This window comes from Thunnus maccoyii, chromosome 6, assembly GCF_910596095.1.
Source record: "Thunnus maccoyii chromosome 6, fThuMac1.1, whole genome shotgun sequence".
NCBI lineage: Eukaryota > Metazoa > Chordata > Actinopteri > Scombriformes > Scombridae > Thunnus > Thunnus maccoyii.
In genome coordinates, this window is record NC_056538.1 from 24,080,985 (window position 1) to 24,101,289 (window position 20,305).

Below are 20,305 nucleotides of genomic sequence, written 5' to 3' on the forward strand. Positions count from 1 at the left end.
AGTTTCTCCAACACTAAACTCTGCCCACGTACTCAATAAGACAGGCAGATGCTTGTGGAAGAAGAGTAAAAGAGGTAAGAGGTGGGATGCTGTAATACTGATTATGCGGGTGATTGTGCATCAGGGCATTAAGACTATAAATGCGTGGGAGAGCACAGCAGAAAAAGTGAGTATCACCTACATCAATGAGAGAAAAAAAACAAACTGCACTACACACAGACAATGTGTCAAAGATAAAATGAATCATGGCCAATTCGGAAAAAACCCTCCCCTTGCTTTTGGACAGTGAATAATTGAGCCATGAAAAATTCTCATATTAGCCCACTCTAGAGTTCCTCGTGACTCTGGGCAAGTCAGCAGTTGCACTATGATGACGTGGGGGCCTGTAGGAAGAAGCTCCAGAGCCGAACAAACCAATTACACCCCTGTCAAGGCTGTGGCACAGCGCTGCATCATCCCCAAAGAGACACCACCACTGTCACATTGCATGGCATTACTCTGGCTCAGTAGACCCACGACTGATGAGCCATGAGACCTGGCATGTGTGGCACGGCCATAAACCCTACTTAGCCCTCACGCAGTGAGGTAAATTGTGTTACATACCATTAAGTGTTTATTCTCTTCTATTAAAGACGCAGTGTTCTTATTGTTGCTAAAACAAAGGCCTGCCCTAATCAGCATGCACTGAATTGTTGAAGCATGTGACTCATATTTGATTGCAGTGAGTGTTAAAGCTTCAGGGCTGGGCTGCTTTTACCCCATGACTCTCCCTCGGAGCCGGGGGGGGGGGCGGGGAGCCTCCAGGACTGCTGTTGTGTTGTATTTACTCACTCCTCCCAGGGCGGAAACACAGCCCATTAGCATCACATGCTAACATGCCCGTGGACACAGAGGCACACACACCAGCTCTTTTCAGCGCCAAGACATGGTAATGCAAGAACAATTCATGCGCTTCCTCGAGCGCCTCTCAGGGAAGTTCCACTTTATTTTGATATCCTTTGAAGTGAAAATACAGGATTAACCTTTTTAAAAATAACTCAGTGTGACTGAAAAATGAATATTTTAATTCAGTGACAACTATTTCTTGAGAATGGATGATTAGCATTGAAGCAATGTCATGCAGGAGCATTCTTGGGTGGCTTGTTGCAACAGAGCAGTGGGCTGTGGAGACCGTGACAGAGCTGTCAGTGTGAAAGTTGGCAGACTCAGCTGGCAAGCCTGGACTGGATGTCACACTGCCTTCAATAATTACAGCAAAGGATCAACCTAGTTGCACAATGGGCCAAGCATTAGCTAACTACTGTCTGTCAGCCCCAATAAACTTGAACTCTCCTCACAAAAAGATCTATACGCTATCCGAGAGAGCCGGACTGACCTCAACTGGCACACAATGTTAATTAAAGAGGTGACAATGCACCGAGTCACCTCGGCTCGGTCTTTGTTTCTGTGTACAGAGTGACTGAGGGCTGCTGAAACATCATCTGCTGCTGATATAAACATTCACTTAAGCTTTCTCCTACCTGGGAAGTTGACCAGAATGAGTACTCACTGGGAGACCATGTGATCTTTTAAACTGAGATTAGAGCTGCAACCGACGATAATTTTCATTACTCATTAATCTGCAAGTCGACGTATTCAAATATCTTGTTTTGCCTGACCAACAGTCCAAACCCCCCGAATATTCAGTTTACTATCACACAAGACAAAGAAAGGCAGCAAATGCTCACATTGGAGAGGCTGAAACAATTGAATGTTTGGCACTTCCGCCCTTGCAGGTTCATTTCTTTGATAGACTTATCGATTAACTGTTCCAGCTCTAATTGGGAAGCAACAATATTCTGATTATTTGAACAATTTGTACGATCGAAAGTAAAATTGGTAAAAATATGCTATATATCTGATTTAGGATCAAGTGAGGTACTACTTTTTAATAGGCACCCTTATAAATGGTTAATAAATCATTTCCTAATGCTTCATAGATCAGTTAAAAGTTGTTAATAAGAACAAATATTGGGTTGCCAGGTTGTGAAAAGTCCAATTGGCTGGTGTTAATCCCTTCTGTTTGGTAATAATACATGTTGATTGCTTGCAGGTTTCTCACCTTTTAATAAGCCATCAAATCTGCAGTTATAAATGTTAATAAGTCATTGTTATACGGTTTTAATCAAGTATGCAGTTGTAAGTGTTAATAAATCCGATTATTTGCAGAAACACGCAGTCAAAGGGAGTTTTCACAACCCCAAAGTTGGTCTTATTAATGGATCCATAAAGCATTAATACATGTTTATTTAGCCATTAATAAAGTTATTAGTCACAACTTATAATTTCTCTGTGAAGGATCATTATTAGAAAATGGTACTAATAGGAGGAATGAACTTGATGATTAATCTCACAGATATCCATCCAGCTACTACGTACAATATTTAGGTCACGCAGGGCAGACAGGGAGGAAATCATGTTCACACCTGCACTGATATCCCGACCATACAAAACCTCAATGAAAAACTTTTATAAGTTGGGAAACTTTTATTAAATTGAGTCAGTGTGTGGGAGTTTTAAAAAAAAGAGCGTAAACTGGAGGAGGAACACGGAGGCGGACAGGACGAGGCAGACAAAGCGTCGGGCCAAACTCATTGATCAGCAGTGAGCACTATTCCTCCCTCGTCCTCTTTGTTCATCTGAATTTCTGCTTTTTAAAACAGATGAAGTTTGCTGCTGTTTAGTAATCCAGAGGAGGCTTCCTGATGACTCAGGGTGCACACTAGGAACTCATGACAAAGTGGTTAATGTATTCACAGCAATAATCCTCATCTCCTGTCAACCAGCACGCAATTTATATGACATAAGAAGGTTGCAAAAATATATTCCTCTTTCCTGATAGCAAGTGTAGTTTTCAAAGAATTTATGTATTTGCTTATGATATTCCCTCAGGCTGTCTTCAAGTTACATCTAGTGAAACTGAAGACATTTTAAAGATCTTTTTCAGTGCTTGTTACTGAAATAAAACCGCAAACAATGGCAGACCAGTTTGACTGAGATGATTTCTCACTAGAAATACAGCACAGCAAGAAACCAAAACATTTTTATGGCCTGTAAAACTGAATTTAACAATTAAAATGCTATATTTACCTCTATTTGAGAGCTGTAAGGCTTTGAGGTCAAGTAATATGATTTCAGACATTTTTTTTAGAAACTGCAGGCAGCTTTAACTTCTTCACAATAGGTTTCAAACAAAAATTAGCAAACGGCAAGGTTGTGTTTTGTTTGAATATCAAACAAGCTTTCCATGCATTTCATTGAGGCTCAGACTGCATTGACACTATATGTCAACATTGGTGATGTCTACAGCACAGGGGTTGCTCTTCTAAATCATCTAGATAATGAGTAGATGGTCATTAAAAGCAACGGTATGGTTGCTGTGTGAGAAGAAACACTTTTCATTAACAGCATGAAGACATAAATCAACACAGTTGTCTTCTCATTCCAGTAGAAGTTTATTTTATGTCAGGATGATGTTTACAGTTTATCACCCTGGCTAAGAGGTTTATGATGAAGTGATGACCTTCTCTGAGCAAGTTAGATTGTCATTGTTGGTGTTAAAACTGTGAATCTGTGTGCAGCGCATGATTTGAGGTTTCTGTGTGTGCTGTATGGAACTTAATGATAGTGCCGTAAAACTGAGGATAAAACAAAGACTTTCTTTTTGCAAGTCTTAACAGAGACTTCAATGTTGAGCAGATTAGGAGGTGAGGAGGGGGGTGTCTGTAAGACGCTGACCTCGGAGTGAAAGGTCCCTCGGTGCCCCTCCGGTGCCCTGACTGACACCGATGAAGGAATCTGTCTAATCCTGGACTCAAGGCAGACTCCACTGCACTGCCTCAGTCTGACCCCCCTCAACCACCCAACACACATACACACACACACACACACACCGTCTAACCCATCACCCCCAACCCTGCAAACCCATGCAGACCACCTCAGGGCAAAAACACAGACAGGATGGGAAGTCATGGGCCCTCTGCAGGACACTTGCACAAAATGAAAGATATTAACGCAAAATCACTTTACTCTAAGGATTGAAATAGTCAAAACCAGAAAATATCTGCATTTTTTACTCATGGATGATGTGTCCAAAACGACAATAATCACCTCCTTTCAGCTTTGTCTGCTGGGTCAGTTACCAGACAGAACAATGACAACATCCTCTACCTGTCCTAACACAAATACACGCATGGCTGATCCTAAAAAAGGTTTCTCATTCATGTTTTCATGTTGACACAGTGACTCATGGATGCACGGCACCCTTGAATTCTGTATGTAGAGGAGATCTTTGGGAGAAAACACACCTGGATCTAAAATTAGAGAGAGAGAGGGGGGGGGTTCAATCCAGGCGCTGTTTACCATGCAGGCCTCATCATCTGTTACTGTGCAGCAGATGCATAAAAGACTGGAAATTGATGTAAAAACCCTGCTGAGGAAAGGTGAGGAAGACACACCTACACATCCTTTATTTACTGTTGCTCGACCGAAACTAGACAAGGCTGGCTGTAGTCTCTAGTATCGCCTGCAGAGAGCTGGATCTCTGATAGTGTACACACAAACACACACACACAAACACATACATACACGCACACACACATACCTTAGAAATTCTTGCAGACAGGTGTCACAGAACCGGTGTCCACAGGTAGACACTTGGACCGGCTCCCGCATCGCCTTGCTGCAGAGCGGACACTGGAAGCGTCTCTTTGGCTTTTCCAGAAACTTGTAATCAAACCCGGGCATCGCTGCAGGTTCTGTCGGTATTTCTCGGCCTTCAGCTGCAGGTTACAGGTATAAATGTCCTCTTGATCCTCCGCTAACCTCCCCCCGCCTGGAAAACGGGGCTATTTAGCTGCACTGCCGTTTAAGCCGATGAGAGGTTCATATCACGTCCCTTCCGCCACCGACAGATCGGGCTTTCGGGAGGCGAGTCCTCTCCCAGCTTGTCCTCCTGCAGCCGGGCAACAAAAGAGCAAGGCTCGACAGTGCAAGGAAACAGATCACAGATTCCGTCCTGGTTCGTCCTCTGTGTACAACAGGTTTACAGCTCAGGGTTTTAGTTTGTGTGCTGTGCGTCTCTCTGACCTCTCTGTGGATGCAGTACTGACAGACTGAGCACAATGCATCACCCCTCCGTCTGTTTAGGTGCACTGAGTCCCGCCTCCTCCTCCATGCAGGAGGAGTCAAGAAGCTGAGACACTGTTCACACCATTTTATCCCTCTGATCTCCTTCTTTATGGATCTTTAATTGGGCTTTTGTTTGACTGTAATAGCCTGTAATGAGATAAATAGTTTTTTTATGTGCCTATATCTTTTTCTTTCTTTTTTTTTTTTTTTAGGTAAAAGCCTGCACCCTAATAAGTACACATAAACTGGAAATGACAATTATTAAACATATATGTTCCTAATGAGTAAATTCAAAAGTGACAAGGGTTTGTTGTTTAGAATAAGGTCAAAATAATATTCTAATACATGTCTAATTGGCTTAATACAGAAGCCTTCACTACTGTCAGAGGTGACAGATGCCCTCTGGTGGTGGAGCAGACATTTTTTTTTAAGAATCAAGTCTATTTTTTCACTGTATTTTATATTAAAATGTTTCCCATTTACTTACTAAAAAATAAAAATTCACTTACATAGTCACACAGACTAAGAAAAAAAACAACAACTAAGTGGATATCCTTTTTTTGGACAGTGGTGACAATGTGCACATCCACCCATATTTAGATCAGTTTTCACCTGATGTATTGCCACTGGATTACATCATCATTACATCATCATACAAGAAAACAATGGTAACTGATCTTATGTCCAAAGAATATGCATCAACACATCTTAAATAATGAATAATTCCTTGAAAGTGTGTATACATTTAGGAAAATAAGTGATCGCTTTTTAGGATCTTGATGAATGCATTGATTGCATATTAATTTATTATAACTGGACCAGTAATAGTGGTTACAATGACCATCCTAACTGCTAATTACTCAGATGAAATTACGAATGAAACAACACAATGAATTGACAGCTTAATGTGAGAAAAAAAGGGGTACTTAGTTATTACACTGTAGGTTAGTTATTAGAGTTTTAACTCGTAGTTTTAAGATATTGATCGATAAGTGTTATAATTTTAAAGTCAACCTTCCCAGTGCCATCAAATCATGATCAGTCATGATTTCCATGCATCCATTAGCAGCCACTAGAACCATTATGTTCTCTGATAAATTCAACATATATATTAATTTCAGCAGCACACATGATTCATATGAAGGTGGAGAATAGCAGGTAACAAAGAGATAAAACAGATTCTCTCTTTCTGAAGAACTCTCTCCTCTCTAGTTTCAGGTCTATCCAAAATGCAACCATCTTCCTAACTAACATAAGACTAACGTAGACTGTTTGACAGTTTTATTTTAATCAGTAAATAGGTCCACTTTTTACTTATTGCCTTTGTTGGATACTTATAATAATATTTGATTTATTTTATTTATTATGTAAAGTTGAGTTGGCTTTGAGTCCAAGATTTTCCTTACAGGTAAAGATGTTGAATTGTTACAAGTATATGACAATAAACTTGAAACTTGAGACTTAAACTTACCAAAGAATTTCTCACAGGTTTTATCATGTTGAAAATTTTATTTCAGATGTTCAGTAATCAATCGTCTGCATCTATATGATCAAGCTTTCTTTAAAAATGTTTTTTATGACAAACACAATGAGTGATAATGACAATAAATAAGAAAATGTAAATATAAAAATACACTATGTACTACAAAGATTTCCCTCTTTGGCACATAGGTCACCATGAATATAGTTTACACAACATATATATACCATCTTATTTCAAATATAATGCACAATTAATTGATTTACAATACTGAATCTTCAAAAATACTCAGGATGTGCCTGAACTCACTCCCTATTCATAATATAGTGCACTACGTTCACTGTCCGCCATTTTCTGTTAGTGTCTGAGTGTGAAATCTATGCACGATTTAGTACCCTCAAAGTTTCCCATAATGTAACACAAAAAGAAATTTGCATGGCATATACGCTACTTTCTACTAACAATCCCACAGTACAACACGTCACATTTAACAGCTGCAAAGATTACAGCTGTGCAGTGATGAAGCAAAATAATGATGATGCATTAAGTATCTGAAATCTTGATTTACTGCTCACTACAGAGTAAACTACAGAGTGTTCATTATAATAGTGAATGAGTGAGTAAATGAATGAACAAGTGAACGAGGGAGTGATTTCGGACGCAGCCACAGTCTCTTTAACACCATAAAGTCCTGTTGTTAAAGTGTTGGATTAGTCTAACACTAAACAACATGTCGTTATCTGATTTGAACACTGCTGCTGATCACAAATGTAGCGAAGGACTAATCCAATAAAGCACAATGTGACCACTAACGATATGATCAAGATTAATCTGTTTGGTTCATTTGCCTGATGAGTTACTAAACACTGAAGTGGCATTCATTATTCTGGTTTCTATGCCTTGTATCATCTCATTCAGCAGTGGCTTAAGAGAGCTCAAACCAGTTTGACTTTTACTGGCCTTTCATGAGCGAGGACAATAGCTCACTACATGAAAGCTGACTAATGACTTCCTGCAAACCAGCTTCAGTAACAGTGTTACAACATTCCTTCAACTAACCTCATGGTGAGATACACCTGCTGCAACAATCAGGTTTTGACCTTTTCTGTTTTTCGCTCCATCATATCAGGAACTGAAACAAACACAGTTTCATTCCTGGAGGAAAAAAACTAAATAAATAGAGAGGAAGACCAAGTGACATTCTGTGGCCGCAGCTGCAGTATGAAAGGGAATCTTTCAACTGCAGCACAGATGGGCCCCAGGGAGGAGTTAATTCAGAGGGAGCTGTCCTTCACCTCAAGCCAACGCCGGGCTTCATGACGACCGCTGAGTTGGTGCAGGTTACTGTTCAGGACAACATCATCTCGGGGCAGGTTCGTCAAGCAAAGCTGAAACAAGAGAGAGCAAAGGACATGAAAAAACATCAGCATGACACCTCTTTTGCTGTACAAATTATGGTCTGCTGATGAATCAATTTGCCAATAATGAGGCCGATAATGGCTAGAGGTTAATTAAATATTGATACGAGCTTGTCATGTTCTACTACCAATATGACCGCAGTTACATGGCGGTGCAGTTACACCTACAACACCTGTAAATGTTTATATATATATACTTTCACAGTTTTAGTACATTGCTTGTTAATTTTCTGTCTTTGAATAGGTGTGGTGAAAAGTTTTGACATATTTTGAAATGCCTTTTTTTAGATGCTTTTGTCACTGCCAAGAATAAAATTCTGGACACATATGTGATGACCCTCTCTGGACAGGACTCCTCTCTCCTTGCAGGAGCCTGGTAGGTGGAGTTGGGATATTCAGCTCACCTGCACGAACTCACTGGTTACTCTATAAAGCTGGTGGCAGTCAGCCACTTCTTCTCTCTCCCATAGTTTCCGCACAGTTTGGTTTTGCACTGTTTGGTTTTGCACTGTTCATTTTAATTTCTCCTTTGGCCCTCCAAAATAAACCTATTTTTAGTTACAACTCATGTGGTCTCTGCCTTGAACCAGGGTGTGACATGTTACATAGCATACATGTTGCATGAGAGTTGTCAGATTTAAAGATTTTCAATTTCTGCAAGAAAAAATACCAGTACCAGTTTCATTTGTACAGAGACACCTGAATCTCTGCTGCTGGGAGAAGACCTCACAGAGACACTGGAGTTCAACTGAAGTGACTTAAATCAACCTCATCACATAACTATGATTTTCAAAGATGTCCTGGCTATAGACAACGACTTAAAAGTAAAATGGTAGAAGCTCCAAAGGAAACAGAACAGTTTTTAGTTCCTTTATGCTGAGTGTTTTTTTTTTCTTTTTCCAACAACACACCATTTACTCCCTGTCCACTTTGATACACTATGCACTCAATTCTATAATAATACCCCAGTGTTTGTCTTAAGGTTAAGTATAAACACACCACTATTGTGTCAGCTTCTTGTCTGGTCTGGAGATTAAATCCTAAGTATTGATAACAGTAACATAAACCTCTCACAGAGCCACTTATCATCTCCATGAGTGCACCCACATTGGCAGTCCATCTTGGTCTCCATGTCCTTGTCACATGGTGTGGGTCAAAGGAACATTTAAACAGCAGCCTTGTAGCCTGTAGCAAGGATTACCAACATCTCTGATACTTATTAAATTGTGATGCAGTTTAATCTTCTCTAAATCTGCATCTATTTTCAATTTGTATGCAGAAGGACGATTTAATCCCACCTTCACTGTTTTTCAGTTTCCATCAGAATCTCTGGCTTTTGCACTGCCGCTGCTGGGAGAAAGAGGAACAAATCGCTGACTGGATGTCTTCTATTCCTCTCAGAAAGAGGTCTGTGGCCACATCATTCAGTTCTCTCTAAAATTAACAGCCACATTGTGGAGCTGGACTAAATGATCTGTTTGATTGTGCCGTGTCAACGAGGAATTTCTGTTACTGTGTGATGGATAATGAAGTTTCTTGAATCTTGGCATAGAGATAGAACGATTCTTGCCAAGTTTGCAGAGGATGGCTGAAAGAAACTATTTTGTTAATATAAACAGACATAAAGAAGTTAAGTAGCGCAATGACTGGAAAAGTATGGCTGTGGGAATATAAAGAGGTAGTGAAACAAAGCCATCTCTTTAGTGGGTGAGCTTTCAAAGTTACAAATGAGTCCTTTCAGGTTCACAGTTCTACACAGAAAAACATGCATCTCTGTCGACATTATCAAGGGAAGCTTGTCTCAAGTTCAGCCCGTCTTTCATCTGGGGATTAGTACTCTCAGTTAGATTTCACCACATCCTAACATCTCACAGTGTTTGTTAACAAAGGGTAATAAGCGAAATATTACGTTTCACTGCCAGCAGAGTGTTGCCATGACAACAAGCCACTGATGTCACCGTGAACGGGTGACTCTCGTCGAGCTGCACCGCCTTTGGTATCCCAGAATCCTCCTCTTTCCTTCCGAGGCGTCCACGGGCCCCCTTTCCCCAGGTGTACACCTCCCCATCTGCGGGAAGAAGTAGAAGCTGGTCACCATTTCTCCAAATTCACAGCGCGCCCCCAGGATGCATTAATCCACACAAATCTTTAAGTGACAGCTCTGTCTCTCCTGCAGTGGCAGCATAATGGCTCTATCTGTTGAACAAAGCCTTCCCTTGACAAAGAAAACCTACAGGCATGGCTGGCACTGCTGGCTTTCTCCCTGGGGGAGCCAATCACTGGAACAATATAACACCATTTTACCCTCAGCTATAAGAACAAAACACACACACATCTGTTACCTATCTGTTAACCCACATGTTTAAAGGACCGTACCAATGGTTTTGCATATTTTAACCCATTTGCTAAATAAAAACCCTGTATATTTTACAATACTGCCAACCACTTTCTACTGTATGTTCCATGTGACCACTGCTGGTTTTAAACTCTCAGTTCATTTCAGTATAATATGAAAAGAAACTTGAAACTTGTTCAAGTAACAAAATCCATCATAGTGAACATTTAATCTTTTTTGTTTTTGAGGTTAAGTTATATTGCTGTTGTGTGGTCTCATAGAAACTTGTTTTCTTCCAAAGCAACTAAACAGCAGATATTTTAGAGCTTAGATGAACACTTGTGTTTACTTGAGCAACTCCTACTCATACAAAGGTCTAAAAACATTTTTTGAGCAAGGCATTAACAATAAGGGAGAATACAGTGTTTGTCCTTTCTGAAAATGTTTCTTTTATACACAAGTGTGTCCAAGTTCTTTTTGGAAACTTGGTTATAAGCCAGCTGCCGAACAGCAACCATTTTATCCCAAACAACATGGCTTGTGAATAGTATGCTGTTCAATTTCTCACTTTGAGAACAATATCAGCAAAGTTCTTGCACACCATCAAGTCTTAGTGACAGGTAGGTAGCATCAAAAACTCTTGACTTGGAAAGGAAACAAACAAAGCACACTGTCTATCACTTGTACTCACTTTATTAACGATGTTTCAGACCTTCATCAGGCATCAGGTCTTTATGAAATTTGCCCGATGAAGGTCTGAGGACCAAAACATCGTGAATTAAGTGAGTACAACCTGCATGCAAATGAATGAATGTGGAGTGACAATAAAACTCACCACTTTTAAAAACAGAGAAGATAAATACATAACATCCGCTCCCTTCTACTCACCGGATCCGATCGCTAGGGTGAAAGCATCTCCACAGGCAGCCATGGTGATACTCTGCAGGCCGGGCACTGGGTAAGGCACACGGCTGCTACGACGTGAACTACAGCCCATCTGGCCATGCTGGTTGCTGCCAAAAGTAAAACACTGACCCCTCTCTGGAAATGGCAAGTGTGGGTGACACCGAGAATTACACAAGTGGATCTTTAAAGGTGCTAAGTGTTGCTTTTTAAAAAATCAATATCAGACTTTGACACAATTACTGAGACTGATTGATTATTGGCGGCCTCATTTTGTGATGCTGTATGTTTTCTCTTTAGCTTTACTGAGGTTTAACATGTTCCAGACAATCTGGTGCTGCAAGAATCATTAAAGCTTTACTTTGACCAGCACTAAATGATCTTCTCCTACTTAATACCATTATGGAGGCAGTCACACAGAGATGTATCACTACAAACAATGCCATATCATAAATTAGATGATATTAATAATGGGAATATTTCACCTGTAACAGCAACAGAATGGGCTGTTCCTATGTCAATGTAAACAATCTTCTCACTGTTGAGTGGGGCTGATTGGACAGGAGTGTAAGAATGGACTTCTTCCACCTGATTTGTGGGATTTGGTTCCTCTCCAGCTGTTATTTTATCCAACCCAAGTTTGTTGAACCTGACCACAACAAAACAACAAAAGTATTTAAAACAGAGAGAGGTGTTTATTGAAAGAGAATAACTGTATTTATTCAGTTAATTAAATCACTCCCTAAATATGCATAAAAGTATGTTTATCACAAGACAGTCTTAATATTTTTCTAAGCATGTTTCCTTGTCTGTAAGACAGCTGCTGAGCTGCAGGTATCTGAACAATGCTGCCTCAGACCCAAAATGAACCCTGCTGTGTTGACTCATGCTACTCCTACTCATACTCAGCTCTACATCCTGTTCAAAACCTCTCTGAGAGAGAGAGAGATTAACAGGGAAGGAAAGCAAAGTGCCGTCTCACTGGTTGTGCACCAAGAAAGTATCTCTCTGCACCATAGTTTCTCCTTTAATCTACCACCACCCCATGCACATGAAAGGGTTTAGAACATAAGCCTATGGGATGTGTAATTTTGTGTTAAAAAATGTATTCTTTATGACAAACATACAGTGGCGATGTCTACTAATTACATCACTGCTATTCATTAGCTCATGTCAGTCAGTGACATGTTTACCAAGACTAATGAGCATGCTTTTGGGTGGGAAAATTTACAATAATTACCTGTTGCTTCCACATGCCACAATGCTGTGCTGGGTGCTGATAATCATGGAGCAGTCAACTCCACACACCACCCTCTGAGCCTCAAATTCAACAGGTAAACACACCTGCTGTGGACAGTTGTGGGTGTCTTGGGTGCCTAACCCGAGGCGACCTTACAGACAGGAACATAAACCAAATAATCAGTCTGTGTGCTGCTGTCATAAATTAGTGACATACTATACAAACAAACACCAAAAGGGTAAGGCAGATTGAGTCTGATAAGAACTGGTTCATTAACTATACCATTGTCTCCTCTTCCCCAGGAAAATACTTCTCTTTCATTGGTCACAGCGAGTACGTGGGAAGCACCACACGACACCTGAACCAGCTCATAGCCGAGGAGCGCCTCCACTATCTTGGGCTACGCACAAAAACAGAGAGAGATGGAAAACAATTCATAAATGTAATGTCAAACCTACATATTTCAATAAAAAGTCTACTGGGTCAAAAAAATGATTTTTTAATGAATGTTTTGTTCTACAATGCCTGTAAGTGTTTTTCCCATTTTTAAAACATGTTTGCCATAATTTAAGGCTTCTATTCATGTATTTTGACAGGAAATGTACATCATAGGAATCATTAAAAAAATCAGGAACTGTGAGGACAGAACAGTATCTGCTTTATAATCACATTCATTATGAGTATACTGTGCAAGAGTCAAAACTTTGGAAGTTCTGATGACACATAGAGGGTGGTATGACAAGGATTGTAAGTGGCGAATAAAGGTGTAGATCTGTTAATATAGTACAGAAATACTAGAAAAATACAATCAATCAACACATCTCTATAACAGTTTCAACAAAAACTGAATATTAAAACGTTCATGAAGATGAAGATTTATTGCAGAGCCATTGTATTAGACTGCATTGGTTTTTCGATATGCGTACCTAATAAATTGGCAACTGTGTGTATATTTGATATCAGTGCAACATTCAAATATTTTCCTTTGAGGGGTGAACACGTACCTGTGTTACATCATTGAAGTTACCGTGTCCTAAACAACCGTTGCTCCCACTTCCGAAAGTCATGATAATGCCTCTGTCTGCAAATTGAAAATGAAAAGAAGGGATTAGATCTACTATTTGTTGATGGGTGTAGGTGTATCCTTGTGTGGATCAACAGAATGCTTCTAATGCCTATCTACAGTAGGAAACGCTAATCTGTGTCACTACAGTGAAAAGTGATGAAAGAGAGGCAACTGAGCTGAGAGGAAGGGTCTTTAATCCTGTGTTATCTGCTTTGCAATGTCGGGCAAGCTGACGACAGCCTCCTGACGCACACTGACTAACAGAGCACCACTATTTGAGCTCAAAAAGTGCTACTGTAGGTGAGCATGGAGAGCCATATTTTACAAGTGGGACCACACTATCTGATCAAGTACAGTAAAAAAAGCTGACTGCATCCACACTTTCATACGCACGTTCAAATTCTGCGTCAGTGTTTTATATCCATGTGGTGCTATGTATGAGTGCAGAAAGCAGAGAATAAACATTGATTTCCTATAGCTGAGTTCCCCGCGAGGCTGAATGGACATGAATGCAATCTCTCTGATGACTGTCAAAAGAGGGACGTCCCACCAACCTGTCATGCAGGTGGTAAAGAGATCACCACAGGACACGGACTTGATGGTGACTCCAGATTGACCCTCTAGGAAGCGTGAAATGAACTGAGGCTGCATCTGCTCCACCACACCAGGCAGACTGGCCTCACCAGACCCCACTGATGGAGCCTGTGATGATAAATGATTATTATTAGTCTTTGCTGAGTGCATAGGAAATTTGTATTTATGGCCACAGAGTGAGAATATAACTCTTTTCTGGTAGAGATGAGTAACTAGAGATTTTAAAGGAAAAATCCACCCCTGGATACACCATTAGATACCATCCAACTGTGATGTTCAGTGCCTTCCAGCTGTTATTTTATTATTAAGTGTTTTAATGTGCCCATTTTCAGCAGCCCGCCTCATTTAATTCTGCCTCAGTTGGTGATTTTCTACGTTTCCTACTATTTCCTAGAATTAAGACAAAAAAGTGTTACTTTCAGTTTTAGTTGGGCAACATTGCTGGTGGCTGTATTGCACTTTGGACTACTGAAGCTACTGCTGGTGTAGAATTTGCAATCTCTACCTCTTTTGCACTGGATTTTCCTCCAGGATGTTCTGAGTAAGTGAGTGTACAAAGAGGTTGTGTGTTGAACTGACACCAAAATCTTTTACCAATTACCAGACAGTCCTAAACATTGTTGCAGTGTTTAAGGGTGCATTTTTCCTTTATGATGTAATATGAATTATAAAAACAGTAAAAAGAATCAAAACACAGACCTCCCAAGTGATCAGTCGGCCTGACTTGGTCACCCCCATCTTCTGAGTGCGGCCCAGCGACACCTGCAGCACCTCAGTGTTGAGCATGGGCAGGCGGAGAGGTGTTGAGATGCCACTGCCCCACGTGTACACCGAGGACAGAGGGAGAGAATGCACCTTCCCTGTTGCTAAAGCGACTGATCCATCTGTTTCACCCCAAAAAACAACAATCAAATTTGGGATTTAAGTAGTTCAATCAACCTCTTCAAGCTTATTCTGTTGTCAAATAATGGTAAGATGTGCCTGACCTCTGGACCTGTTGGTGGGTACTCTCCCTCCTTGTCTGCCTTGTGGACCAGTCTGTACAGTGGACAGAGGTTTCTCAATCCTGGGAAAAAAAAGTGGCGGTGATTTCTTACATTACACAGAATATGTGAACTTTTGATCACAAATCAAGGTCTGTTAAAACATCAAGACTTCACCTGCGCATCTTGACATTGCCTATGTCTGTGTAGAGATTAAGCAGGGGCCTGATGCATATGGGAAGGGCCATTATTTCATTGAGTTGAGGACGTTTGGATGGATCCAGATTGAGCATATTGAGGATGAGCTGTCGGAGTTCTGGGCTGTAACGGTCTGAAATTGGAGCAAAGGTACCGCTCATGATCTTCAGAACAAGGGCGGGTAGATTCTGAAAGCCAAAATAAAAAAGTAAAATTATGAGATGCATAATAGATGTGAAAACTCCCCAATCCCTTCCAAAGGAAACATAAATAAGACATTAGTGCATCGCTGTAGATTTGGTAGTGAAGACAGATTCTAGTATAAGCAAAAAGATATGAGTGAATTATTGATCTGTGTTAAAATCAAAAGCCCTAGCAATCTGCCTCTGACTGAAACATGGGACAACCTTGGGTAATAAATTAAATATTATTGTAAGAGCAGTGTAGTGTAGTAAGAGTAATTGTAAGAATCTGCCTCCTGTGATGTTCATAGTGTAGCTCTGATGGTTGTTAGGATGGTTCTGTTGCCTTTGCGCCTTCGTGTATCATACATTGAATTCAAGTAATAATGCTTCAAAAGCTAACACAAAAGTAATACTATTTCAATCACCACATCAAATCAAGACAGGGATTATTGTAAAGAAAATGTGTTTAGTACAGCAGCCTCAAAAGCTCTCTTCAGGCTAGCTAGCTCATAGAGCACACAGCCCAGAGCCCAGATGTCACTCTTCTGGTTATACGGCTTTCCCTCACACAGCTCTGGGGAGATATAGCAGGGGGTTCCAACCACCTGTAGAGTGAAAGAGGGAGGCGTTAATTTGTGCTAAAACATGTTAGGATTAAACATATCAGGATAAGTATGTTGCTAAAATAGTCACAGTACATTTTGAAATCAAATCAGAGGCGTCAGAGCTTACCGTGTAAGCTTTGCTTTTGCTGACAAGGATTTTGGAGATGCCAAAGTCACCGATTTTGACAATCATCTGGTGCTTGTCAAGAAGAATATTCTGTGTCTTAAGGTCCCTGTGCAGGATGAGTTTGTTGTGCACATGGTACAAAGCAAGCAAGATCTGCACAAAGAAGTGAAGGATGGTGTCCTCATCCAGCAGGGAGTTACAGCGCTTCTGTATGTAGTCAGCCAAGGTTCCACCTGCATACAGAAACCATGAATAAACCATTGATAAAATACATACAAAACAATAATACATTTATTTAAAATAACTTCATTTATAAGTTACCGGGTTGAGTGATGGCAATCATAACCAGTAAGCATGGGATTCAACAAGGCTTTAAGTACAAAGCAGGTGCTCTGATTGCACAAGTAAATAATATCAACATACTATAATTTACTTGTCCGTTACTTTCTACCACAATGAAGAACTGCGTCTAAAATTTTCCCAAGCTACGAGCCAATCCCTACTTCAAAGTCAGAACTTAAACTAAATCTAAACCTAACACTCTTGTTCCTTTCCCCAGTGATTTGCCTCAATATCAGGAAACAGGACATTGCTATGAAATCCTTCTTAACAAAGCCAGGTCTGCAACATGAAATTATCTTTTTTTTCTTACATTTTGCCATTTTTCCCGCTAAACTTAGTTTAGCACAACAAAAATGTCAAGGATGACACAATAAAACAAAGACTTACCTAAACTAAACTACACTGAACCACCACAGCAATATCAGGATAATAAAAAATGTATATGTCAAAATATATTTAAAAAATTATTTAAAAAACCCAAAACACCAAATAATAATCAATTTGGGATACTTTTGCATTTTGTGTGATATTTTCAAACAAATATCATCAATCTGCAAATCAAGCAACCCAATAGACCACAAGGGTGAGAAAATCTTATTTACAAAGGTAGTCTGGAGCTTTAGGATCCCTGACAGAAAAGGCTTGATGTTTCAACGGAACACAGTGTTCAGCTGAGAGAGCCTCATCTGATGATATCAGGCTCTGGGTCTTTCCATAGAATTTAGGACTCAAATGCCTCCAATCACTTCACTGCCTTCCCAGGCCTGACATGAGAGAGAAAAAAAGTAAGGAGGCCTAAAGCACTAAACCATGGGAAAAGTGAACTCTAACACAATGAACAAAAGGGGGTCATGTAATACAGTAAGATTACCTGGTGCATATTCCATAGCTATCATGAGGGCCTTGTCTTCCAGGAAGTTCTCATAGTACTCTATGATATTTGGGTGGTTGAGCAGTTTCAGCACCTGACACTCATTCTGAGCTGCCAGGCGTTCATCTCGTGACATCTGCTCCACTGGGATCTCCTTCAGGATGACAAAAGCCCCGTCACTGCGCCTGCGGCACAGGTGAACGATCCTGACAAGGGAAGAAAATGAAAAAATAGACGAAAACGTACTTATTGTGAAAAATTCCCCTTCTTTCTGTTTCTGTCATAATGTTACATTATTGTTACTGTAAGCTTCAAGAACTACTGTACTGTATTTTAATTTTGTAGGCAATATAACTGTAGTGCAGTATAAATAGGCAAAATACAGTGAAGGAGTTAATGTTTGCTTTCACTCATTAAGTGTAAGGAAGGTTAGTGTATTACAAAAATTCAAACCAATCACTCCAAATTGAGAAAAGATTTTAAAAAATGCAATGTATAAAAATGTGGATTTATATTACTTATTGCAAAAAAATAGATCTTAAGAAAATAGATTTTTCATTGCCAACACACCTCTGTAACATAAGCTCATTTGAAATGACAAGGCATGTATTTTACGAGCAGTATGTTCTGCATCTAAAGTCTTTATTTATAAAGTATCTGGTAACTAAAAATACATGTGGTGGATATACAAAGTATAAAATTACCCTCTGAAATGTTGTGGAATAAAAGTATGCAGTCTGAAAAAATAGGAATAACCAAAAGAAGTACCAATACTTAAAAACTATACAATACAAATACAGCTGTATAGTAACGTTACAGGGCCTAAATGAATGCTTCTGCTTAATATTTAGGTTTTAAATCGTTTTAAATGCATCGCAAAATGAGCAGAGCAGCCTGCCAGACCTAAGATGGATCCAGTTCCAGTTTGTCATTTGTTTTGATGTCATCTCATGTGAATTTTGCAAAAGATTTCTAGCAATTTGCCATATTTAAGTAACATCTTTGTCTTTCAAATGTGAGATATAGGCGCTAGATTTTATTGAAAGTGATGTGAATGCAATAGCTCAAATGACTGTAAATTAATAACTAACTTAGCTAAAGTTACCTTAGAAGCAGCCAAAATGTCTAAAGAAACTTCTGGAGCAACTTTTAGGAAAACCCCAGTGCTACTCATAATCTAGCGTTTACGTGTGCTTTTAAAGAGTTAATTATGTTCAATGGCCTCGTCTTATTTTTTCTGGACAAGCCCAACTAACGTCTGCACATTTTAACTCTGACGCATCCCGTTAACGTTACATTTTGGGGGAAAAAGTGAGGCCTGGCTTTCTTACTTAACGTCTGTCAGCGCCGTATTTATGAGTATATAGAGGACTGAAAGATGTTTGCACCACAAAACAGCTACGAAGTATAAGTTAAGTTTTACCCAAATGCTCCTCTTCCAACAACTTTGATTTTCTCATACTTCTCCATCGCTGCTGCTGTGCTGCACCCAAACGTTTCCGCCGTCTCCAGGCAACCCGACCCCAGTACGACGGGCAGCGACGAGGGACAAAAAGCGAAGCAAAAAACGTTTTTTTTAAACCATACTTGTCAAAATGAAAAAAAGTAGATTCACAGAGGTAAAGTAATGACTACTGTTGGTGACTCTCACAGCTTTAATAAATGTTTTCAGTCATACAGGAAGAGATTTAGAGGCAGAGAATAAGAGAAAACCCACCAATTTTTTTTTGTTTTTCTGTCTGCATCTGTGCTTTGGCAAGTTAAAACAATGGTGTGGCTAAATGTCATACTCAAGTAGAAGTAACCAACTGTTACTTATACTGATAATGTAAATTTAATTACAAACAAAGGTACCCAAAATGTATTTAATGTAGTTATGGTAACTTAAACGTTACCGAGTCACTTGATAGAAATGTGACATTTGTGACTACAAAAACTAAGAGAACAGACTTCAGATTGCACTTATTAGAAAAGAGTAAATCCAGATTACTCTTATTCTTCTTTGCTAATTTTTCTTTGCTTTGTTCAATATTCACTATGGCTCCACATAGCTATACATTTTCTAATGGTAAAAGAATCTAGCTTACTCAAAAATACTATCTTTAGATATATTCCAAGTTAAGCTAAGCAAAATGTAAATATGTTATATTTAGGTGTCCCAGTAAGCCATGACAGTGTGACAGAGACCCAGCGTGCACAGGACCCTGAAATCAGAATCAGTTTTATTAGCTAAGTATAACCGAAACTTTCATTAATGTTATTATTTACACCTATGCTTTTCCTACTGTGACATGTCAAAATGACTTTTGTGAAATAGACCGATACTTTATTCAGCTACACTGTTGTCTATCATTCATGCCAGAAAGCAAATTACCTGAAGTGAGAAATGAAATGGAGACAGTGATGTAGTTAGCGAAACAGTGAGACAGATATGATTAGTGCAGCGTCTTGAGCTTGGACGGCAGATACTGTAGTCTCACATCCAGACACCTGGTGATTATAAAGCGCCTTCCCCTTGTCTGAGATAAGCAGGAAGAGGGCTGCATGAGCACTGTTTCCCCTCTCCGCCACGATGGGGGATAATAAATGCTTTGTGCTGTGACAAAGCCTGCTCTGTGTTGTACTGAAGTACATACCTCCACTATTATCATCAATCTGAAATAATGATATATCACCACAAACAGTGATCTACATGTAATTGAACCTTTTCTCTACAATTTGCAGGTTTTTTTTATGAAGTTAGGTGAAGGGAAGAAAGGTGAGTAGGTGGTTTAACAAACAATAGTTTG

The 20,305-nt window shown here is 39.7% G+C and overlaps 2 protein-coding genes across 3 annotated transcripts in view; both read right to left on the reverse strand.

The window, feature by feature from the left end:
* Window positions 1–5,302, reverse strand: part of traf4a (tnf receptor-associated factor 4a) — a 35,664-nt gene extending 30,362 nt beyond the window's left edge. Inside the window, exon 1 of the mRNA XM_042414083.1 lies at window positions 4,643–5,302. Within this exon, the coding sequence (XP_042270017.1) occupies window positions 4,643–4,785 (143 nt within the window). The 5' untranslated portion in view covers window positions 4,786–5,302. The remainder of the gene's footprint in view (window positions 1–4,642) is intronic.
* Window positions 5,303–6,669: 1,367 nt separating this feature from the next.
* nek8 (NIMA-related kinase 8) lies at window positions 6,670–19,040 on the reverse strand. 2 transcript variants are annotated; one of them, XM_042414081.1, is made up of 15 exons: window positions 18,940–19,040; window positions 17,517–17,722; window positions 16,304–16,536; window positions 16,045–16,176; window positions 15,366–15,574; window positions 15,192–15,271; window positions 14,905–15,089; window positions 14,166–14,313; window positions 13,550–13,626; window positions 12,828–12,945; window positions 12,546–12,696; window positions 11,791–11,954; window positions 11,291–11,443; window positions 9,977–10,135; window positions 6,670–8,037 (listed from the first exon to the last, which is right to left on the reverse strand). In XM_042414081.1, the coding sequence occupies exons 1-15, from the start codon at window positions 18,984–18,986 to the stop codon at window positions 8,009–8,011; spliced, it is 2,091 nt and encodes a 696-aa protein (XP_042270015.1). In that variant the 5' UTR covers window positions 18,987–19,040; the 3' UTR covers window positions 6,670–8,008. The 2 variants fall into 2 exon arrangements, with proteins under 2 accessions (XP_042270015.1, XP_042270016.1); XM_042414082.1 differs by lacking the exon at window positions 9,977–10,135.
* Between the last annotated feature and the right edge of the window lie 1,265 nt (window positions 19,041–20,305).